The sequence below is a fragment of the Poecilia formosa genome, unplaced genomic scaffold (genome assembly GCF_000485575.1).
Source record: "Poecilia formosa unplaced genomic scaffold, Poecilia_formosa-5.1.2 Scaffold98, whole genome shotgun sequence".
Taxonomy (NCBI): domain Eukaryota; kingdom Metazoa; phylum Chordata; class Actinopteri; order Cyprinodontiformes; family Poeciliidae; genus Poecilia; species Poecilia formosa.
This window is the reverse complement of record NW_006800037.1, coordinates 1,834,353-1,859,423: the sequence shown is the minus strand read 5'-3', so window position 1 is coordinate 1,859,423 and position 25,071 is coordinate 1,834,353. Positions and strand designations below refer to the sequence as shown.

Below are 25,071 nucleotides of genomic sequence, written 5' to 3'. Positions count from 1 at the left end.
TGTCCCTTTCATTTCTAGCTAAGAAAATGTGTTGTTGTAATTAAATGTCTGTATGATGTTTAAAAAAATAACAGAGAACATATGAAAACATATTTTCAGCCAGTGATAAAGAGGAATAATCCATCTCAAGATACTATATTGATATTTACTGTGATTTTAAAAACTGAAATATAATCAAATGTTTCTTCTTTAGAATATAAAATTTAGCCCCAAATCCAAGGATGGACTGTGTGAAGCCTTGACTTCATGTTTGAATGGCTGCTTTGTTACCAAACATAATGTCAGGGTTGTACTTTAGTCAGAAGAGAAACCGACTCTGCAGGAAGCGAAGGGATTAAAAGACACAGAGGGAGGAAGTCGGATGGTTGGCAAAACAGCCAGGGAGAGCTGGCCTGTCAGCTCCTGTCGCCAAAAAGAGGAAATGTACAGCGGTGTTGGCTTTACCTCTTAGAGAGGGAGAGCGGGGAGGATGACAGAGGCAGGAAGGCCAAGTAAGGGGTGAGTGTGGAAAATGGAGGGAACAGAAGGAGGAAAAATGAAGATGGTGGAAATGACAGCAGACCAAAGAGTTGCATTCAGGCAAATGAGAGTTCAAATGAGAGAGAGAGCGAGAGAGAGAGAGAGATGTAATCTCCAGAGTACATTGACGTCAGTGGTTAGTGAGGAAGGATAGAAGAAGAGTCACAAGGGGAAATATGAGATCGAAAGAAAAGGTAGAGGAGTTATGTCAGAATATAACGGGGTATCCTCAAGATACTCCGTTATATTCAGGTGTACTATGAGTAAAACGGGAGGGTATATGTAGTCAATCTGCATACACATTATACATATAATGAGAGAAGCCTCCTATGTCGTCAAGATAGGTGCAGAATTTAACTTAAATATTTTCTAGGTTGGATATGGATACCATGCAATGTGTTCACCATCTCATGCAATCCTGCTGTCCTAAAGGCTGTGAACAGGATATTTTACTAGAAGCATATATTTGTTATTATTGCAGTTCGAGTGGTTTATGTTTGTAATAATAAGTCATCATGTAAAGGCAGGGATGTCAAACTCGGTTTCACTTATCGGTCACAGACTATAACTTGTGTTAGTTTACAATTTAAATTGCACAATTCAAATTAGTATGTTTGATAATTCAGATACATTGACTAAATAAAGACACAGGTCACATGTTTAACTGAATCCCCTAAACTCAAGGCCCGGGGGCTAAATCTGGCCCGCCGAAGCTTTTTATTTGGCCCTATAGACTCCAGATTACATCAATTAGTCCCTCCATTTTTTTCACAAGTCCTCAAAATTCACACAAAATCAACAGATCCCCATATTTTTCTGGATTTTATTGCCAATTTCTCAAAGTTGGTCAAAAACATTGGGTTTAATTGACGTCAAGTTAGTGTTGCAAATACATTTAATGAAAAGGCATTAAATACGTTTTACGTATAACACTGACAGTTTGTTTGTATTTCAAGTAGTGAGTCCACCGTGTATTTATGATTTTGTGTATCTGTCCATCAGTTTCACACCTGTCACATCATAAACACTCAGGTTCGACTGGGTGTCCTGGATTTATTGTGTGGAGGTGTTCAGCTTGCTGCATAGCTGAATGGAGTTTTCTGCGAGGCCAGTACAATAAGTGTACAAAAGAAGGTTAGTGTGATTTTAAAAAGACTCTGATAAGAGGAAGAGGGGGAAGAAAGAGCATGGTAGAGAAAAATATAGTTAACCGTGGAAGAGGAACTGATAAAAGACAGCAGGGATGAGAAGGGAAATAGGAGAAAGAGATTAATTGAACGGATGAAAGAGGAGAGGGTAAACAGGAAGGATGGAGCTTTAGAAGTGTCAGAAAAAGACCTTATGGAACAGATGAAGCGGGGAAAAAAGAGCTGGAGATGAAAATGAGAGCCAAGAAAAGAAAAGTGGTAGAGAGGAAAAAAGAAAAAAGGGGGGAAGAAGCTGAAAGATAGGAAGACGTACAGAGAAAGACATCAAGGGAGGGAGGGGAGCTTTGAGCTGCTGCAAGAAATAATGAATCATGAATAGATTTAACAGTATCTGCTCTTATTTCCTCTCCACCTCCTTTGCCTTCCCCCCTCCAACTTACTCCCAACATCCTGTTGAGATCACTGCCGGTAGCCTCCCCCTGCTCTCTCCCTCCTTTTCTCCAACACGTGCTCTGTCATTATCAGTGGCAGGGCCATCTCATGTCTCGGCATTAATTGAGCTGTAACGGTCGTCTCTCGCCTTCCTACCCTTCCTTTGAGCTGCTTTTGATTATTTTCTCTCTCTGACTCGCTCTCTCCGTCTCCGTTTCGCTCTTTAAATTTCCACCTATGCTCTTTATCTCCAGCCCTCCTTTCTCCATTTCACTTTTCTCTTCTCTTTGTCCCCGTCTGTTTGTGATGATTGTATCCAAACAGCACAAAGGCTCCAGAAAGATAGCATCTCCTCCATTCTTTCTAAGCTTTATGGATACAGTGACCTGCAGACACACATCACATTATCTCACTTGGTTCACTTTCATTATCATATCATAAATTCATATATCCTTGCTGAGTCCCCCCAAGCAGCGAGGGGAGACTATACTGACTTTTCACTGCTTTCTGTCATTGTTCTATATTCATTGATATAGCACTTCTGGGGCTGTGGCGGTTTTTCCACTGCGTCCCAGTGATGTGCATATGCACCACATGTACTTTCATTGACTTTATAATTCAGCCGTGCACCGTGGCACGCAGCTGCTGGAGCAGGAGAGTTTACAGATGTGATAATGTGTTGTTGCTGTGAGGTGTGTGCTGATTAGATTGAAGCTTTTGTGTTGCCAGATAATTAATGCAGCAGGATGATAGGATGATGGCAGGAGGGGAGGCGCGTGTCCTCTGACAGCTATCAACAAATGAGTGCGGTCTGGGAAAACCTGAACACAGAGAAGACAGGAGGGCCAAAACTCCTCCAGTTAAAAGAATATAAACCCCTGATTAGCCCTTTCTATTCATTATGTTTGTTTATTTTCTTTCCTTCCTTTCACACCGTCATGCCAACATTTCTGTGTGAAAACAGCAGATGACGTATTAACTTCGGACAACAAAGTCCTTTTAGTGAAACACACAGACTATTTTAGCCCATACTCGTTATATTACGTGCTAACATTTTCTAGCTAACCTACACTCACCTTCAACTTGTTTAAATACATTTTACCTTCTGAAATGGTTTAATTCTTTGTGGCATTAATTTTCCATGGGTTTGTAGATATTTTCCAGCGAGTATTTATGCTACAGCGTCACAGTTGCTGCACCACAGCTCTCTCACACCATCTGCACCCCAACGTCATCATGGCAAAGTAACACACCCGGTCATAACACAGCTGGACACTGTAAATTTGAAAGCCATTGGTCAAATAACTTTTTTTCCCCCAGTGGGACTGCATCAAACATGACATAATTCAGAGACAAAACAGGATCCAGTATTTCACAAAATATCTTCTCATCTAAAGTCATGCATTAGGTGTTCTTCAAAACCTAATGTTCATAAGAAATGACGTGGTAATTGGACTAACGAGCCGAGAGCGTGCCAAGGAAATATCCCCCACACCTTTAAACCCACAGCACAAAGCTGAACTGCTGAAGCAAGGCTGGACGCCGGATTTTAAGTTGATTATTAAGTCAGTTTTTGATCCAACCATCTGAATGCTGCAGATGATTTGTGGACTTTTTGGACTGGGGGACATTTTTAAAATGTGTTATTTTCAAATTTAGTGGAGCCTGTGTGAATTGCAGCTTTGGTTTCGTGTTCCTAGCCGACAGGAGTGGCACCGTGGGATCTTCATCTGCCGTACCCCATCTGCTATAAGGATATTGTATTCCACATACCATGGCTTTGATAAGTGGCTATTTGAGCTGCTGTTGCTTTTTCTGTCATCTAAAATCTTCTTCTCGAACAACTAAAATAACAAGGGATTTTTTTTTCTTCCTGCAAAAGACAGATTTTTGTTTTTAACAACATGCAGATGCAGGTTCTCAACTCTCCCAACTCTCAGCCCCCGTCGTCTTAAGCCCTCTTCCTTCTGATCATTGGATATGCTGACAAAAACGTGCAAGACTTCACTGCAAATGGACAGAATTTTGTTTGACAAACTACCAATGTAGTTTACAGGAAGGAGTCAGGTGTTTAGGTTAGGGTTAGGTTCAATGTCAGGGAGCAAATTTTTGAAACATTTTAGAAACCACAAAAATGGCTGGAGAATGGTGAAGCCTAAGAACTGGGCCTGGGAACCAAACGTCAGGTTGAGAGATGTTTTTGGATCATTGGCAAGTTTATAACTTCTGCAGAAGTGAGAGGCTGAACTGCAATTACACATTATTTGTTGATAAAAAAACCCAGTAAATTTTGCATTACATAGCTTTTCTTTCAGTTATCAGTCCATCATTTCCCTGATAAACCCAACCAACTTTTTGTCCTGTACTTCATCAAGTGGGCTTTGTATTACTAAGTCATAATAATTACTATGTTATGTGTGTTCAGATGTATACGTGACTTGTTTTGAAATCAACATCTCAAACTTAAAAGTGGTAATTAAGCTTACATGATTGACTTTTTGACACATGCTTTGAATGTGGTGGAGTACTGAGCTTTGACAGTAATTTCAGTTTTGTGGGAGGAATTTTTTATATAATGCTGGGTTGGTGTGGTTAAAAGCTGGGTTCATGTAAGTTGACAAATTTAAAAGAATAGGGCATGTTTTTTTTATTTGCTGTTGTTTTGCCTGTCAGTTAAACACGTTAAAATAAAAAAAAAGAGGTAGAAAACAAGAACAAAACATCAGATTTTGTTTTGGATGTCTTTTTTTTTCAGATAAATGGCTGAAGATGCAAACTTAAAGATCTTTGTTTTGTAAGAAAAAAATGAAAATGACAAAAACATGGTTGCTTAATTAGCAGGTAGGACATGAGAAAGAACAAATATGCTGAAAACCCAAATAATATGGGTCTTTGGTAAGTACACACAAAAAGAAATGAAATAAATTATGTTCTGCACTTCATAAATCACAATACTTGGTAATGAATTTTAAACTTTGCTAAGTGGTTCCTCTTTCTTGTAAGGATTCTTCTTTCTGTACCTAAATGATTACAGCAATTGCAAAAGTTAACTTTCTAATCATCTTTCTTTACCGAGGATGTGTGTCCTGCTTGTTTCAGATGTGTAAAGTAGCTCACAAGATTTAAATCCATGAATCAGTAGTGGTGTTCCCTGTGGTAAAAATATCACTTTTTTTTTCTTTTTTTTTACAATAATTTAAATCAGCTTAGCCTACCATTATAACGCCTATTAACAACAAATCTTGTCTTGAGGTGCTTTACAAAAACATTCATTTCAAGTCAATCACACATGCATTCTAATGTATTCTAGTAATCAATCAGTGCAGCAAGATCTGTTTATTAATCAGCTTTCAAAACCCAGCAGAGTCACTGCTCCTGGATGAGCATACAACAATATCCATAATTTCGTTAGTTTCCTTTGGTAAAAATACACCAAATTAACTCAACATTTGGTCCTCAGATCCCGCTATCCCGCATGCTTTAGATGCATCTCTGCTGCTGCATATGTGATTCAATTGACTGCAATAAGAGCTCTCAAACTATTTAAATTGAACTGAAGTGGCGTACAGCTCGCATCATTCACCTGAACACTGAGGTTAAATTATGACAGGGATTTCCCTTTTATCTCAATGTGCTGTGTCTCCGTCTTCATGTCGGCTGTCTGAATGCATTCAGTGATTTAAACACAAGAAACAAAGTTCTGCATCAGATCAACGTATCTCTCAGCTCAGTCTGTTTCTGCACCAAGGACTGCACTGTATTTGCTGTACGTGTTATCAATACATCTCTCTTCCTTTTGCAATCCTGTATTATACACAACAGTTAATACTTTCCTTTTTATGTAAGCAAAAGCCCATTTTGCGACAGACGTAGCAAATTAGCTTAGCCCATAAATGTAACGTTCGGTATTTGCTGATGACGTCACTTGCCTCTATAAAGCGGTCAAATGTGCTTGTGTGGTCAGATGTGCCTTTTAAGTTCCCTGGACAGAATTTTGTTAAACATGTTAAACAGTGGGGATGCTGTGAAAGAGTGTATCGCATTAATGAAATGAGTCCGTTTGCCCATGGGTTAAGTTGATTTCTACTCATTTTAAACCATTTAGATGAAAGCCTTGGAAGCGGCATACTACTTAGTTTAAGAAATGTTGTAGACAAGATATTGTTTCCGTTTATCTAAATTTACATAAACTCTTGGATATGTGCAGAAATGTATACGTTGAAATATATTTGGTGCAGTTCATGGAGAGTAGGCAAGATATTAAAGGAGGCTGTGTTTGATAGTCAGGATGCTCTGCAGCCAGATTGTTTCCCCTGTGGACTCCTGAGGACAGATGAAGCAGCTGGCTGTCCTTCCTTCCTGTTCCCTCCTTTCATTTCACCAACCACACATATGAGGATGGTTTTGTGTGTGCGTGTGTACATGCATGTGTGCTTCTGTTGGGCAGGGGAAAGCTGTGATTAACACTATGAATTTAAAGAATATAAGGGAGATAGTAAACAGACAAATGAACAAATAGTTATAAAACAAAAAGAAGGGACTGGGCACGATGAAGAGAGCACAAGCAGACGAAGATGATCACATGAGAAGTTGTTTATCTAGTTGCATTGCAGAAAGAAAAAAGAAAAACCTTGTGTGTGCAGGTGCTTATCCAACTGCCTGCCTAATTAGCCAGAGCTGTCTGGCCTTTTTCTGCATGTGTTTTTGTGCACAGGTGTGTGTGTGTGCTTGGAAGCATGGGTATGTTTGGTGAAGTTGTGACCTGAATCCCTGGCACATGCAAGTAACATGCCTTCATTTTCAACTCACTGCTTTGCTCCATAAAGGGATTTGGCTCCTCTCTCTCTCCCTCTCTCTCTCTGTCTCTCTCTCTCTCTCTCTCTCTTCTTCTCTTTCTCTCTGCCCTCTGGTCACACTCTTCTCTTTTTTTCCATGTCTTCCACCAGATTTTTTTTTTTTACCGTTCTCACAAGTCACTCTGTCCATAATCCTGTGGTTTTGATTGGATGTTTTATTTTAACTAATTTTATTTAAAGGGACGGATTAAGAGCATAGTGCACATGTGGGTCAACCAGAGCAGGCTTTGGAGAGGTCACAGCACGTTAAATATGTTTGCTTGTGTGTGTTTGCACTCTGTCTGATCAGTGGTGTATGCAGTCTCTGCACATGTTGTAGCATCTGTGCCGGGTCTGCGTGTGTATGCGTGTGTGTGTGTGTGTGTGTGTGTGTGTGTGTGGCTTTGATGTCTCTCCCCCTGTTCAAATTCTTTGGAGCTCAGTTGTGAATAATGGGCCATATAGAGATAAAGAGAGCATGACCAGTGTGGGATAAAATCTCAGAATTTTAGGAAATAAAGTACGGAAATATAAACCATGGAAGAAGAAAGGCAGAGATGAGATGAGAGAGGAAAACATAATTAAATTCCCAGGGAATGTTTTAGTTTAATAGCTTTTAATGGTGACAGAGGAGCTTTAGTCTGTATTTATTGTTTTATCTGTTTTGCACGTGTGTGTGTGTGGGTGTGCGTGCGTGTGTGTGTGTGTGTTTGTGTGCATAATATGTTTGGAAAAATTAACTATTTTATTTGCAGATTATGTTTATTGAAAAATAAACTAATAATCATCCAATACACAGTTTTGAGACTAAATCTTATTTAACCACTAATTACATTTTTTTCTTACTGTACTCTGATAAAGTATGATCATTGGATTTGCTCATTGTATTTAACAGTTTAAGTATTTCTTTTTATTCATTATAAGATGCATATTTCCTATATTTAACTTTTTTCCTTTTTTTTAGTTTTGTGGTAAGAATATTATATCATAATATTGTGTAATATGATCAGAAGTAAATCAGACACAATGGCTATGGGGAGTCAGTGGGAGAATGAGACCCAAACACCCTATATGTTAATAAAGCATCCTAATATGTCTAGTAGTCACTGTGTGTTCTTACCTTGCCCAGCAAAACTTTTCCATATCCGCTCCTTGCTCATGAATTACTTTTTGATAAAGTTCTCTGCTATATGAATTGAGAATAAATGTTGGGACCAAGACTCTACTTTTGCAACAGAGGTTAGCCATAGCAAAGCTCACCTTCGAGTTTGTGAATCCTCTGCACTATCTTTCTTTGGCTTTTTTCATCTAAATTATTCTGCTAAGTGACTTGAAGCATTCAGTCTTCTAAAAATTGTTCTAAAAAACAATCTGCCTGCAGCAACGGTGAATGATAGTAGCTCTGGAGGACTCATCTTGGGCGTCCCTGGCCTGCAGCATTAAAGCAGCAATAATTAATGGTGCTGAAATGCCCCATATTGTGTGCAAACATCACTTTACCGTCAGTTCTGTTGGCGGCATGAACTGCATAGTATCACATTGATTTTGTATTCTTTTACATGATGTTGGAATGCTTTCATACTCAAGCACACTGCGCAGCCACTTCAACAAGTTTGCTACTCATCATCTGTTTACATTTGTAGAACAATAAGTTTGAGGATGAATAGAATTGGTCAATACAGGCTGAGGAGCTGGGAAATGGAAATCTAAAGTGATGCTTTAGTTGTTTTTTTTGTGTGTTTTTTTAAATCAAATTACCATAGAAGAGCTACAAGCAGAGAAATCAATGAAACTAGAGCACAAAGTGAGCCACAGAGTTTAGTAACATCCTCGGACATTGGTGTCTGAATGTGCTCAGTATGCACCTGTGTGCTGCAGACATCAATGTGTGGATCATGCATCTGCGCCCTTGAACCCACATATGTGTCTTTTTAAATGGATGAATGAGTTTGCATTTTGAAACTAGAAGTGAGCTGTATTTTATCTCCGTTGTGTTGCTTATGCACTGGAGGAGGCTGAATCGGTGTCTTTGTGTGTTCATGTGTCAGAGGAAGTGTTCATGCGGCCGTCGGTTTCATGCTGGGAGGGTGCCTCCGCTGTGTGGGTTGTCATCCCTGCTCTGTTTGGGTGGATTTTTCTGTGTGCTCTTTCGCCGAGAGATCTCTGTGCACAACTGTTTGTGGTCGCTTCCATGTGCACAGAGAAAGAGCATTTGGTTAGAACAATGCTGGGTATGTATGGATGTGTGACTTTGTGTGCTTCTGTATACGTCTTTGTGCTTTGTAGCTCTTTTTCATCTCTCTTTCTTTTCCTCTCTTTCCCTTCCTCTCCTTCCCAAATACAGGGGCCATCAATCAGAGGCAAGGGGGATAGAGGAAGGGAGGGTGGTGGGAGGAGGAGGCGTGGAATAGGAGTGGAGGAGGGAAGTTGGTTCAACGCCAGGGAAGAGGAGCTGGCACGCTGCCCAGAGAGTAGAGAGAGAGAACGAGGGAGCTGAGAAGAAAAAAAAACAAGAGCCAGCAAAAGAAGAAAAAAAGAGGTAGAGGGAGACTATTAGGGAGAGGCAGGGCAGATAGATGCAGTACGAAGCAGAGAGAAATGAGAGAGAATAAGAAGGAGGGCAGAGAGAGAGCAAGAGCAAAAGAGCAAGGCCAAGTGCACCAAGGGAAAACAGACCGAGAGGACACAGAGTAAGGAAGACAGAGATACTGTGGAGGAGGAAAATGAGCCAACAGAATGGAAAAAGCAGGAGGGCTGATGGCGTGGAGAAAAAAAAGGAAGTTGGCGGGTTGGGGGGAGGATGTGGTGAGGTCCTGAAAGAGAGGAAACAGGGAGGGTTATTCCCATTGAACAGCTCTGTGTCTGCACCCCAAATCAGAGGATGATTAGTACATCACTGGGTACAAATATTTACCTGAGACTGTTCACAAAGGGGACAGCGCTCTAATTAGCACTGAAGTGACTAATGTGAAGGGTGCACCAGGAATAAAGACCATGATGCATTGCAAGATCGAGAATGACAATGACCAAAATCCATCCTATACAGTGAATTAAAAAAATATCAAGTCTTTTTTTTTAACCAATAAAGATGTATTTAGTTTGGAGTTTATAAGGAATTTACAAGATTTGCAAATAAAGAAGTACACCCTTGTTTTCTTAATGATGTTTTTCAAAAATATTTAATTAAATGGCATTTTTTTCATGTAACAACAAAGATGCACAGAGGAAACATCCAAAACAACAACAAAAGAAAATTACTTTGTGTGTTTTATGGGTGTTACTTTTGATCATTGAAGCACAACTGTGTTCTTACAATAAATTTTTTCAGTGAAAATATGATTTAAAGACCATGTGGGAACATCAGCTTTTACTCTTTAAACAGAACAATATAATCATAACAATCCCTTCATTTTCAAAACTTGAAAGATCTGAAAAAATGGTCTCTGGTTATGTAAATAACCATTGTTAGCTGCTTTAACTCCATTGCTACAGAGAAGTAAAAACTCTCAGGACAGTCAATAAAAAAAATATTACATTGTTTTGAAGGACAATGGGCAAAATTCATACTAGGGATTAGCTTCTAGTGCAACGCAGCTTCAGTTATAATTCAGTAATAATTGTCATGATTCATTTCTGTTGGTAGCTAGGAAAGTCTGAACAGCCTGTTGCAGGAAATATTCTGTTTCATTCTGTCTGTGTTCAGCTAACACTTGCTGAAGCAAAGAGCTAAGCTTCATCTATAGATTCAGCCGCAAACAGCTCAACAAGGACCAGAGCTTCATGTGCACAATTGTTTGAATCTTGACAAACAGAAACGGACAAAAATGAAGAAAATCAGCCACCAAAACACACCTATAGCTTTTGATGTAGTTATTGTTAGTGTAAGTTGCAGAAGCAATCAGTCCTGTAGTAACACAGCTAGAAAAAGGCTGGCCAGAAAATACTTTTTTTTTACTTTTCTTAACTAGAACAGTTGCCCCCTTCTGGTCAACAAGAGTAATACAATTTTAAGGCTTTTAAGCAATGACTTCCTCTTTTGGGAAATAAGGTGAAAAAATGTGGGATGGTGCAAAATCATGAAACACCATGTGTAGACAGAATTAATAAAAATACCAAAAAAACAAATATAATCTGATTATGTTATACAAGTTCTTACTGATTTCCGTGAATGATATTTGTACTGAATGACATTCTGATGTGCCTCATTAGACTTATGTGCTTACTATTATCAAGCAGATTGACACAGCTGCTGACTTTTTCTATAGCTGTAGCTAAAAGGAAAAAAAGGCATCCGAGGATTCTCCAATAATTTAATTTGAAGCGTTTTGAGTTTGAAATATGCCTTGAATAGTCTAACTATTTAAAGGTTGTGGTCTAATTCAGACTAGTCCATATTTTTTTCATGTTCAAATAACTAACTCCCTTTCTTAAATCATGCATTGCTGAAGAGCTTCTCATCACTTTCTGTCTGAAATGCCCCATTTTATTTTCTGTTGCTTTTTGCCCCCCATCCTCTTTTTGAAAAGCCCTAATTTGCTCTTATTGTTAAGGATTTCAAGCAGCTGGTCATTCTTTGTTTGAGGTGTAACAAATATGCAACTAAGAAACCTTATTTAAATGTGATGCAGAAATTGAAAACAAGGCAAAACAAGACGATTTATGGAGCACGCCTTGCTTCTATAAAAAAAAGCACAATGAAAGAGACGGGAGGAAAACTAAACACAATAATGCATTCACCAATTACTGACAAGTCATGTAAAGTAGCTGCTAAGGTTACAATCAGCCCCGTTATTACAACAAAATTTATTTTGCATAGCGATGCCAAGGTAAAACTGATTTAGCTTGCAAAGCGTTGCTTTTTTTTAAATGTCATTTTCTGATTTTTGAAATGTTTTCCTCTGGGGTTTTCTGCAATTGTACATTAAAATTTGTTTTCCTCAGCCATTGTTCAGTCTCACTGCCAGCTTCCACACAAGGATCCAGACCAGCAACTTCAAACGATAGGTGCTGGGAATACGGCCTTAATGCGAGCTAAAAGTGATGGCAGAGATTTCGGTTGCAAACATAACAGTGCGAGTAGACTGGTATCTCTGACATCCACATACATAGATAAAGCTGGCTCCCTCGGCTATAATGGGACTCTGAGGCTGGCACAGCTGGCAGTGCCTGAGCACACTGGGCACCATCTTCCTCCTGCCATGCCAATCTCGGCCCACGCTCATCACATTTAGATTTGCCGAGCTACATTGGCAGGATGAACGCGGCCACTGTTGCTCGCCGTCACGCTCTGGTACCAAATACAATGGTGCACTTTAACAGAGGAGAGGCTTTCCTGCCATTCGAACTGAAGCTCACTTTAATATCGGGAGTGAAAAACGTACTCCTGTGTTGTGTTTGTGTCTTTATGATCCCCTCGCCCTTATGACAATGTTGGGTATCTGCTTTGTTTTTGTGCTGCGGGAAGCAGCTCTAAGGAGATGCTTTTCTTGCATATGAAGTTGACACAGTAGCATACACAGGTTGAACTGCAGCCAGACTAACATTATTTTTGTAGACTTGTTAACAAATTCAACGCCACGAGCATCACAACTCTGAGAAGCCATAGATGTACCAAGTGCTATTCAGTGGTAGCAGTAATTAATCTCATGCCATGCTCTGCAGATGCTCTGTCTACAGTGAAAAAGATTTACTTAAATCACTGCTGTTTCTAATTAATTCAACTAATAGTTATTTAATAATTTCCACCTTTCATAGCATTGAACTTTGCGTCCCAGGTAGTATGTTGATCCATAAATATATATAAAAAAATAACACTAACCAGATACTTAGATTTCAACAAATGTAAATTAGCCTGTCATGCCCAGCTCAACACAATGAGCATGAAGAGACAGATTATGAAGCAAACGTTTTGCTTAGAGTTTTATATTAAACATGACTGTTTAAAAGTTGTGTTCAACACACTGATAGAACGTCTTACTGGTGTCTGACCAGTTCTGTTCATAACGTCACAGGATTAAATGAATTATAAGCAGAATAGTGGTTTATTTCACTTGTTTTAGTTAGAGCGGCTCTTCAATATCTTGGCAAACTCAGTAAATTAGGTTTTGGCTCTCAGAACACAGAGCACAATGTTACACTTGCAGGTAAGATTTAGGATGGGATCTATTGGACAGAGTCCAGGTCTTACTCCCTGAATGAAAGAAAGAGAAAAATCCTTTACTGAGGTCATTATTTCTCCTTTCTAAATATTAAGCCAAGGAGTGATTTTTTTTTCTTGACATCACTGACCTTTAGTTTTAATGTCTGAATTAATTTTCTTTGTCAGAGCTAGCAACCACATTTGACTGCAAAAAAAAAAAGAAAAAAAAAAGGCATTGCTGCTCATAAAAGCACATGCCGCCGTGTGATTAGGGAAAAGTGATTTACTCCATCTTGTTCTCTGCGAGTCATAATCTCCTGTATTTGTTTTAATATTACTCGGTGTTCTCACATCCAGTGAATCCTGTATGTGGGAACACAAACAGCATGCTCACACAGGAACGATCCAACCCCAAACACAAACATACACTCCACACGTTCATGCACAGACGTCTCCTGTGGACACGTTGCTTCATGTCGCCTGTCAGCATCGACTCGTGGGGGAATCTTTGAGGAGGTGATGTAGAGTCAGTGGGAATGGAATTAAAAAGTCATGAAAGATGAAGTGTGCTCAGTTTTTAATCAGTTTGAAGCTGTTTACTTCTGGTGGTAGATTTGATGTGTCTGGTGAGGAGAACACAAAGCACGTCGCTTCTGCTTCTTCTGGCGTTTGGTTCAAATAAAGCTAATTTCCGTGAGGTTTTCAGACTTGACATTAAGAATGAAGTTGCCAGTAACGGGAAAATACAATTTAATCCTCATGTTGCACAATTTACATCACACATTCACCGTTTTATCTTTGCTTAATTGCTGAGATTGCAACTTTTTTCCTTATTTCAGAGTTTATATGATTATTTTTCTATCTTAAATGTAGTTTAGAAGTAGTCCTCTATTCCTGCAACATCCTCTTCAGGCTTGCCTGAGCCAATAACGGAAAAAGACCCAACAGACTCCAGGAGGGAGCGCCAGGAGTCTGAACTGTGAAACAAAACCAGAGCTTCTGAAGAAGGTGCATGAATCACCTCATTAATCCCGAGAACACAATTGCTGAAAGTAGTTTAGGTATTTAATCTGTTTATGTCTGGTTGCATTATTATGCAGCAACAAGGCTGTGTGATCACTTTAATGTTTTCCTCCCTTCTGATTATCATCCTGTCAGGGATCTGATGAGATGGCAAGCCTAAGCACGCTGACGCCGTCTTACATGGAGCCTCTTTGTTGAGGTTATTAGGGCCAAATATTCACCACAGAATCTAGAAAAGGCCCTAATTTCAGTTCTTAGCTTTCTCTTTCTCATTTTTGCCCCCCTCCCCACCCCTTTCACCTCTCTTCCCTTTTATTTGTCTGAATTCTCAAAAATCTTTCCAATTTTTCCTTCTAGTTGAAAACCTCTCTCTCTCTCTCTTTCTCTCTCTCTCTCACCTGTATTTGATCCGTTTCATGTTGAGCCTCTCCCTCACTCTGTCACTATCTGTTTCCAGGCCAGCTGGCAGCATATATCTGCCCTCAGGTGTTTTATTGACGAGTTTCTCTCTCCTGCTTTGTACCTACCCATTCAGGCATCCCTCCATCCGGCCAATCTCTGCCAGTGCTCCCTGGTGGCATTGCTTTGGCCGGCTGTAGAATGAGACTGTGATGTGTTGTTTCTGACACCTGCTTCAGCTCAGACTGACTCACCCCGGCACAGAATAGTTTCTTTTTTCTTTTTTTTGTTATTTTTGGCTGTTTTATACTTTTAGTTCGCAGCAACAGTAAAACTGAACGAGCAGGGAAATAACAAACCATATTTCCCTTCATCTGAAATAATTTCATTTTGATTCTATGAAGATTAAAAATTTCAACAATAGAATTAGACAGCATATTTTTTTATTGTTGGATAAAATGTGAGGATCATTTTTATAAACAACTGTAAACTTTTTTTTTCATCCAAGGTTTTTATTTGATGTATTTAATCTTAATTTAACATGGTATAACCTTTGGAAAACAACATATTAGGGAAAGGGATTCTTATCTTCCTGCTTAGTAGAATTAGTAACTCAATCTGTTTAGTTTTATAACATTTACATTATTAAGGGGAATGTGTGTTGCTCCTTTTGCTTCTACACCATGATCACCAATGTCTGCCACAACTTAAAATATGGAGGAACATTTCTACAGTTTTGAAAGAAAAGGAGAATAATGGGGAAAAACAAACGGGAATGCACAGTGGGAGATGCTTGGTGTTCAGTTGTGCTTTTGTGACTCCTCTCACAGCAAAGCATCGCAGAGGAAGTGGCTACAGAGAGGAACGTAGCCGATCATTTGGAGCATTTCAAACTTCTGCAGCTTGCTTCCATTCAGCTAACTTTATAAGCATAGCTCTTAAAGTCAAAACCAGTGATGTAAATGGCTCCAGCTACCAGCTCTGATTGCTTTGCACACACTGTCCAGCACAGAAAAGCTGTGGCCTTTCCTGGTCACAGCTGACTGATGTCATTAGAGGAAGCCGTCTGTGGTCCGAGGACAGCTTGCTGTTTAGTAGGAGAAAATCTGGTGCATTTAAAAAGATAAAACCAAATGGCGATAGATTTTAGGAACTAAACAAAGCAGTTATCAAGTCAATAAGTTTTCCACTGTAACTCTCCTCACCTGTTGCACACTTCTGGTCAGCTGGCTTAAACAAGGCTACCACACTTTTTCTCTTAGCCACAAATTGAAAAAAAAAACAGACTGGATTGTTATAAGATAATTTTACTCATGAAAACTGCAGTTGGTCGTAGTGTGGAAATAAAAAGAGTGCCGGGCGTCATTCCTAATGAAATAATGGCCTTTTGAAAGTGCAGCTACAAGCAACATGTTTAACTAGCCGTTAACTAGCTCAACCCAATCAGATAGCCTGAGTGATTAATCAGCTAACAGCCACTTCTTTCTCTCCTGCTGTTACTTTATAATGAGCAGAAGTGCAAAAGCTATAATATTCTGCACAGTACATTGCGGAGAGCACTGACTCTGAACAAATGTGGGATGGCAGACGCCTGCTGAGGGTGGTAGAGATGACTGAAAGATCACCAGGACTCCACTGCGCCGCTGCAGATCATCTGAAAATGCAAAGTCCACAGGGGAGCAGCCTCCATCTTCAAGGAGTCTGCCAGCTATGAGTAAAAAGTAAATGCACTTCAACCCAGAGGGGCAGCAGAGTGAAATACAAGACGAGGCTAAAGAATGCTTTATTCCTACTGCCGTCAGTCCCTAAGCAGAAACAGCAGGTCATAATCACAGCTCCTCATGTAACTGGGCTGTTCACTTTTCATCTTACACACATGCAGCTGCACACTTATTGTGGATGATGCATAAAAATCACTCATATTTACTACTCTGTTGTATTTTTAAATGCGTTCTTTTGAAATTTCATTTTAGGTCATTTCATCATTTCGTGAAATAAATATACATATCTGAAAAAAAAATTAAGAAACCACTTAAAATGATACATTTTTCTGATTTTACTTTTTATAGGTATTTGAGTAAAATGAACATTGTTCCTTTATTACAGACAACATGTCTCTGAAATTCCAAGCAAAAATTTAGTATTTATTTGAAGAAAATGAGAAATAATCAAAGTAGCAAAAAAGATACAGACCTCAAATAATGCAAAGAAAACAAGTTTTAGTTCAGAAATCAATATTTGGTGGAAAAACCATGACGTTTTCAACGGGGTTCATTGCAGTGATCTCTTATTTTTTTTCCAGAGCTCCAGAATGTATTTATTTATTTATTTATTTATTTATTTATTTATTTATCAAAAACAAAATAACAGTAAATGAATGCATGCATGTAATAATCAACATGCTATAATATTAATATCAGTGATAATTGTTGGTTTTCTGTTTCAAATAAAGTTAAATGTTTGTTTTGTTATACATTTCTCAGAGGAGGCTGTGAAGCCCTGGGTTTTCCAGCACAATACGATGAGAATCTCACACCCATCCCTTTTGTCCACGTGTTTTATTTGCTGCTGCAGGCTTATGAAAGAGACTGGAGTAAAGCAGGACTCAGCATTGTCAAGCAGCTACCACATGAATGCATGAAGATGATTGCTCTGGCTTAAGAGTAGTGCAGATCTCCCACATCGGCAGCGGCCACAGTGATCTATTCCATGGTGTAAAATGTAATCCATTGTCTGCGAGGTTCCTCTTTCTCACTTTCACTTCCAGCTTTGTGGTCAGGCGTGCTTTATGCTTGCTGTTTGAACAAATGCGCAGAAGAGCTGAGGGACGGTCACCTACCTCCACGTGCATACGCTGACACATGTCAGACGTGATGGAACAGAGTTGTGTTTCTGGTGACGGCTCCTTTCTGATGTCGTGATCAGAGGAGCCGCCACTGACAGGTTGGCTGATTGTCTGTGTGCTTCGGTCTTTTTGCGACGCCGTATCTGACCCTGTCACTCTTTCGGCTGCACTCAGACGCTTCCTTTACTGCTCTCTGTATCCAACATCCTCAAGTAGTTGGGAGATAGTGGAGGAAAGAGGACAGAGGGGAGTGGGGGTGGGGGGGGAAGCAGCATGGGTAGCTGGAGGAAAAGTGTGACAGCAATGTAACGGGGACAAAAAAAATTATAAGAGCAACTGATGATGTGGAGGAAGAGAAAGAGCAAGTGACGAAAAGGATGGAAAAATTATACTGTAGGAACAGAAAATGATACAGAAAAGTAAAATGACGGGAAAATAGAAGACGAAGCTTGCAAGAGGTGGGGAGGGAGAGAGAGAGAGAGAGAGAGATGGGGGAGAGGGATGGGAGGAAGAGGATGAATAGGGTAATAATGGCTCAGTGTGAGAGCTGCTGTGGAGAAAGAGAGAACGGCTGAGTGAAGAAGAGAACAAAATGAGGCTGAGGGCACTCAGACAGATAGAATTAGACACACCGCAGAGGTTCAGTGTGTGTGTGAGACACAACCGGGGAGAGTGTGTTTGTATTTATGTGTTACTGTGTGCTGTAACAAAATGAGTGCAGGCAGCTGGATTGGTAGGAGTGTAGTGCTTTTTACCATGTGTGTGAATGGATGGGTGGAAGGACAGGGTAATACGACAAAATGATTTATTATTATCATTATTAGTAGCAGCGGTAGTAACAGTGTTGAACACATTGTAATGCGTTTTTAAAGTTGGAGAGCAAACCTGCACTTTGATCGTCCACTTTTTAACTGTTCAGACACATTTATAAATTATTTCCTGATTCTCATTACACTTCTTAGTTATCAAATTTAAAAATCAATATTGTAAATAACTGATTATGACTGCTTCTCTCTCACTCAAATACAACAAAATGGAAATCTTTGCACTGCACTGCATTATTCAAGTGGAGGCTGTGGACTTCTCTCAGCTATTGATCTTGGTTACTTATGTATGATTTTGCTGTCAGTCAGATTCCAAATTAACCAAGATGGTTCATGTAAATATACTACATAAAATGGATATTAGAAATGCAAATAACAAACATGACAAAAGCCTCCAAAGGGACTGAATTAGCAAATACTTAGAAGAGCAAAACCTAACAAGAAAAAAGAAGAAACCATTATCTTATCTCTGCTGTTGAAGGTTGTGAAACTTTATAATCTTTCACAATCAAACATTTATTTCAGCCTCACCTACCTTAAAGAAAAAGGGCTAAAACAATTCTTCAACATTTTCCAACAAAGACAGAACAGCACTTTAAAAAAAAGAACTTGACTAATGAAACACAGTAAATGCTACGTTTCTTTTTTTGAACCATGTGCCGAGAAAGAAGCGGTAAAAGGAATGAGAGACGGAGGAAAGCTGAAGTTGATAGGACTGCATTAGTGAGCATAATGAGAGCATGAAGGCGCTAAAAGACCCGACGCTGACAGGTGCTTTAATGTGGTCTCTATCCTGGTTCTTCACTGCAACACCTCCTTCTGTGTTTTTCACAGAGGTTCCCAGCTCACATACCTCATTAAGAAAGTGTTTGAATGCAAACAAAAGCCTTAATGTGCTGTTGAGGTACATGGTTTGCTCAACGTTTACTGTGTATTTTCCACCTTTACAATATGTGACACAATTTTCTCTCTCTGTCGGTCTCTCTTTCCCTCTATCGCAGGCAGAAATCGTCAAGCGTCTCAGTGCCATCTGTGCTCAGATCATCCCTTTCCTCTCTCAGGAGGTAAGTGCTGCCAGACACACTTACACACAGGCACACAAAATATGCCCACCAAAAAAAAAAAAAAGAAGAAAAAAAAAAAAAGAAACTCGCCTGTTTACACTTTAGGTCTATCAGTGGCAAAAAAAAATGAATAAATAAGTAGTTCCTGGTAGAGCAAGTTAAAAGGTGAAGTGATTGAACACAAGTTCTAATTTAGGTGTTAATTGATATGCATGATATTCTCTTTAAGACATATGCAAGCATGCATATTGATAATTAACTTTGTCTCGTACATTGGATCTGCAGAAAATGAATGCTAGGGATTGCACAGTCACTCCTGGTGTTTGTGATTCAAAGAAAATAAAAATCGGTTCAGCTATTCTCAGCATTTGTTAAAGTGTCTGGTAAAAACAACAAATTGCCATTTTAAAATGTGCAAACTCATTAATTCTGTTGCAAATTGTGCAGGGGTTTGATGTTGAAAATTAGATATAATTAACCCTATGTCACTTTGTTTCTTATCTTTTGAACTTACACAACATGATGTTTTTGTTTTGTTTTGTTTTTTTTATGTTGGATTGTCAGGAATATATTGATACTTTATACTTAAAGGAAATCGTTTTTCTATATATTTCAGTGGGAGTTTTGGTGTTGGGAGACCAGACTTTATATTAATAAATATAAAGTGGAAGGGAAATGATGCATGCTTTTATAAATACCTCAAAGATAAAAATCAGAACCTGTATTTGTGTACTACGCTTCACTGAGTCGATGCTTTGTAGAGCCACCCCAGTTACAGCTGGAAGTTTGTTAGAGCATGACTCCACCAGGTTTGGACATCTGCAGACAAACATTTTTGCCCATTCTTCTCTCCAAATGAGCTCAGAATCTTAGCTTTGATCCATAAACGTGAAATGTCTGACCTTGCCGCATATTGTTTATTATATTTAGATCTAGACTTTGATTAGGTCATTGTAATACAAGGAAATACTTTGATCTCTAAACCATTCTTCAGTAGAATGGCTTAGAGATTCAGTTTTTCTCCCTGTACTTATCTTTATTACCTTTCCAGTTTAGCTGCCACTTCATAAGAAAAACTTCTCTTTAGTATGATGTTGCCACCAGTGAAACTCGGTGGTGGCAGAAGTTCAGTTTTGATTTGGTCATCAGTCCAGAGAACCTTCTTCCACATATCTGATCTTTTCCTTATGGCTTGTGACACACATACAGAACAGACTTCAAATAAAAGTCTGTGTTGCCTTCTTCACCACTTTCTTCTACCGCATATTTACATTATGATTGTAAACCAATGCCAAAAAAAAACTCAGTGGGTGTGAATACTTCTGGAAAGCATCACGTTTCTGTTTCCATCGTAGTTTGCTACTATGGCACTGCAGGTCTCATCCAGTGCTGTTTAATGATCAAAGGCGGCTCTTTGAGTTGAAAAACCGCCATCACTGACGCTTCATATGTGGCCCACTGATTAAATGTTACATCTAAGGGAAATCCAGAGGCAGCTATTAAAGTTTTTGTGGCAAAGACACGCTGACATTTGGATTAATGTGTTGTTTTCAGAACATTTACATCTTGTAATCTGCAAACTGAATACAGTCATTTCCTAAAGACTCCTTTCACTTGTCTTATTATTCGCTCCTTTGTGTGTGTTTTGATCCCATTCATCACTCTGCGGTGTATCTATGTGCCTTGATTGTGTGAGCGCGAACATGAAACCCTGCAGGCTCCTCTGTTTGTCTCCGAATGTGAGTGAGCTCTGATGAATGTGCTACCTGGAGACAGCAAGGTCAAAGCTCTGTCAGTTTGATCAATATTAACACTGTGTGTCTTTGGGTGTGTATGTGCAAGCTTCATCACACACACACACACACACACACACGCACACACACACACACACACACACACACACACACACACGTATGTTTGCATTTGTGTAGTTCATTACATCGGGATGATGAATAAACAGAGGTGAGATTTTAGTTGGTGTGGATTTTGGTGTGTGTAGAGATCTGCCTGCAGAGGTTAAACATGTTTATGTTGCTTTTGTGTGAATTGCATTGTTTTTTGAGTAACTGTGGTGGTTTATTCAACGCATTAATTTGACCAGTCTGAGTAAGAAATGCAATTGGACAGCCTTCTTATACTTACAACTGGTTTAGTTCCTTGCAAAATTGTTTACTTTCACAATTTAATTTTGTTACAATCAGAAAATCCAGTGTATGTCACTGTATTTTTTGCGATAGACAAACATAAAGATATAAAAATCAGCAATTAAGTTCTATTACATACAATCCTAGTAAAAAAATAAAAAATTAAAAATCACAGGTTTGTTGTTAAAATATTATGAGTACTATTCCAACATACGGTAACTGCACATTATAAATTACACCCATGCTTTGCAGCATGTCTCTGTGATGATGACTGTGTGTTTATTGGTGTGTTCACATGTTCTGCTTGAGTTATGCTGTTTGTTTATATTTGTGTTTAGCACCAGCAGCAGGTGGTCCAAGCAGTGGAGAGGGCGAAGCAGGTCACCATGGCTGAACTAAACGCCATTATTGGGGTGAGTCGCATACATTCATCAGCGTAAACACACCTAAATACAATTCATGCATCAGACATGAATTGTGATGCATTTTTATAAATTGTGAAAACTCTGCCCACTAGATGGCAGAAAAGGGATCCTAATATGATTTTTTGTGGGTGTTGAACATGCATCGACAGGCGTCATTGGAAAACACGCCAATGATGACCTCCACAATGGAAAAGTCCTACTCTAAACTATGACTTAATACGACTGTATGTCATCTGCAGATCTTGATGTTCAGCTATTTACATATTCAAACAGTTTGAAATGACTGCTATTAATATAATATTAACATAATTATTCTTTATTTGGGTATTCTTCTGTCTTCATGCAAGCCAATTAAAGAAAACCTGAAAGTATTTAGCTGCTTGCAAAGCAAACTCGTCAGGAAAGTGATGCTGAATGTGTAAACTAAAAAGCTGGACAGCGTTTATTGCACTGCGTGAATACTGCAAACCTTTGATAGCGTGCTGGTCATTAAGAACGCTAATAGACAATTTGCGCCTCAGTTAAATCGAGAAAAAAGTGTAATTTTTGTTACACCAGTGAGCCAAAATGACATTAAGTCTTATAGAAAGAACGGTAATCTTACTAATGGACTATCACAGACTTAATAACATCTCACTCACATGTTTTTGTTTTTGTTTTTGTTTTGTTTTTTGGTTCAGTTCTGCTTCACATTTATTTCAAAGAAATAAACTCTAGAACAGCAGAATTTGTTGTAGATCTCTGGACAAAGTCCACCATCCTGTTGCAGTGGTGCCAGCTCTGCAGGGTGTATGTTTGTTTTCACATAAATGCAGTGATGGTCCTGAGTGCGGCAGTAGATGGGGCTTTTCTGCAGCTTGTCAGAGCTCTGATCACATTACTGTCTACTTAAAGCCCCTTTGTTCCTCGCAGCTCTGCAAACACTGCTGTCTCTGAGGTGTGTGTGCTCTGGTGTGTGTGTACGTCTAATGTGCTGGATTGAGAAAACAACACATGAAAACGCGTTCTAATGCCCCCCTCAGGATAATAGCCCTTCTTTATCGGTAGATGCTCCTGTGCTCTCCACTCTCTCCTTCTCTATTTTTTGCCATCTGTGTTCATTTTCTGTCTCTATTTTTCCCATCCAGCCCTCCACATAATCTTTGATCATTTTCTTCATCTTATTTTGACCGTGTCCTCCTTTCTCCTCTCCCATCTTTTTTTTTGCTCTTTGTGCGCTACACTTTTCCTTCTTTTATTCTGAACTCATTTAACTCTCCTCTTTGTCCGTCTTCGCTCTTCGCTGCCTTTATGATTTCACTCTGTTTCGCCTTGTTTGCTCTGAAACTCAGGTATTTTCCTCTCTTTCTTATCTTTTCTGTTTTCCCCTGGCCGTTTCCTCCCCTATTCCCTCTCCTGGCTTTTCTTTTGTAATAAATCCCATTGCCTCAATATTTTACATCTCTTACCAACTCTTTCTTTTCTGTTTTTCCTTTTCTTTTATCACATTTTGGTTTTCATGTTCACTATTTTTTATTTCCCTTTGTGTCCCTGATTTTCAACTTGCTTCTCCTTCTATTTCCTTTTTCTGTTTTTGCTTCTTGTTGTCGTAGTCCAGTCATCCACATCCTGTCTACCATCATTCTAATTTCCTCTCTTGTTGTAATTTAATTTAATCACATTCACCTTCTAGTTTCTCCTGCTTCATTTGCTGCATCCCGCTACCTGCAGCCATTGTGTTTTTAGCTCCTTTTCTCTTTTCAAATCCGACTTTTCTAACCTCCTTTTTTTGTCGTTTCCCATCCCTTTCTCTTCTTTCCCTGTGGCCACAGCAGCAGCAGCTCCAGCACCTGTCTCACCACGCCCCCGGCATCCCTCTGACACCGCACCCATCAGGCTTGTCCCTTGGTGCGGGGAGCTCTGGCCTTTTGGCTTTGACAGGAGCTCTGGGGGTCTCCGCCCACCTCGCTTCCAAAGATGAGCGAAACCATCTTGATCCAGAACACCTTAGAGGTAAAAAAATAAATAAATAAAAATCTGTGGATTCTTTGCCAAGCAAGACAAACTGTAAATTTTAATGATTGATACAAACGCATTATTTCTTGTAAATCTAAAACCAATTTAATGAAAATTGGTAAGACAAGAGAAGATGCCATTCAGTTACACAAACTGAAAGTTTTTAAACTTATTAGGTCATATAAAAGCAAGATTGGGTTTTTTGGTAGCTAAAGAAAGAAAATTATTCACAAGAAGTCAAACTAACAAAGAACTTGTTTTCCAGACACTAAGTTAACCTCCCTCTGTGGCAATCTCACTTCCTAGATTTATTCAGATCAATTTACTTGTTGTAAAAAATGCTATAAGAGAAGAATAAGTGATACGAGCCATGAAAAACTGTTTTTTAAACTTGAAATTCAGTATTTTTTACAATAGAAACTAATTTAGAAATAAAGTACATTTTGTTATTTATCATTGTATGTTTTTCAATGGTATTAGAAGTCCAAATAACTCCTAAAAATATTAACTTCACTGTTGTATAAAAACATGAAAAGTAAAAAACAAAAACAAAACAAAAGCAACGGTTGAAATCACGCAGGGATCTCAAAACATTGCTTTTAAAACTACACCAATCGATTTTCATCTGTTCCCAAAGGCTTCCAGTGTTGTCTGAAACAGAAATGATGCAACAGAGCAGCAAACATGTCCCTGCTGTTTACAAGTCACAAGTGTGCTGTAGGAAATAAATAAGTAAATAAATGCATGAACATATACTTTTTGGGCTAAAGAAGCTCAGTGTTTTGCAAATGTTTGCACACGATACCATGAAGGTGTGTATTTTTGTATTTATATTGAAATTTTTGTGTTGGTTAAATTACATTTCCCTCATACATAAAATGAGGGGAGATATTTAGACAGCCACAGCATAAAATGTAGATCATTCCTATTTTTCCAGACAAGATAAAATGCAAAATAGCACACTACATCATTTCTGACTGGCAGCATCTTTATTTATTTATTTTTGCTCACCTTTTGGACACAGTGTAATATTTCCTGTTTAGATTTGTGTCTTAAACTGGACTGATGCATTCATGGAGCTTGTGTGGATGAGAAAGAAATGCCTTTTCTGACTGAACTCTGATTCACCCCAGTAGAATATCTTATCTTTGTGCTGCGGTCGCAGGCACCGAGCCAAGAGGCTTACACATGAGTTAAAGGAGTCCTAGTTGGAAAAAAGCAGAAATAAAGTAAAAGTAAGAATCGGAAATAAGAAGATCTAAGTGTTTGACCATGTTGT

General features: G+C 39.0%; 1 protein-coding gene across 5 annotated transcripts in view; it reads left to right on the top strand.

Moving 5' to 3' along the window:
• The window catches only part of tle2b (TLE family member 2, transcriptional corepressor b), a 101,480-nt gene that overhangs the window by 54,097 nt on the left and 22,312 nt on the right, over positions 1–25,071 (top strand). For 4 of the 5 annotated variants that reach the window (XM_016674626.1, XM_016674627.1, XM_007558752.2 and 1 more), the window contains exons 5-7: positions 19,166–19,228; positions 21,711–21,785; positions 23,609–23,789. In XM_016674626.1, the coding sequence (XP_016530112.1) occupies positions 19,166–19,228; positions 21,711–21,785; positions 23,609–23,789 (319 nt within the window). The remainder of the gene's footprint in view (positions 1–19,165; positions 19,229–21,710; positions 21,786–23,608; positions 23,790–25,071) is intronic. The other variant, XM_007558751.2, reaches the window with a different exon arrangement.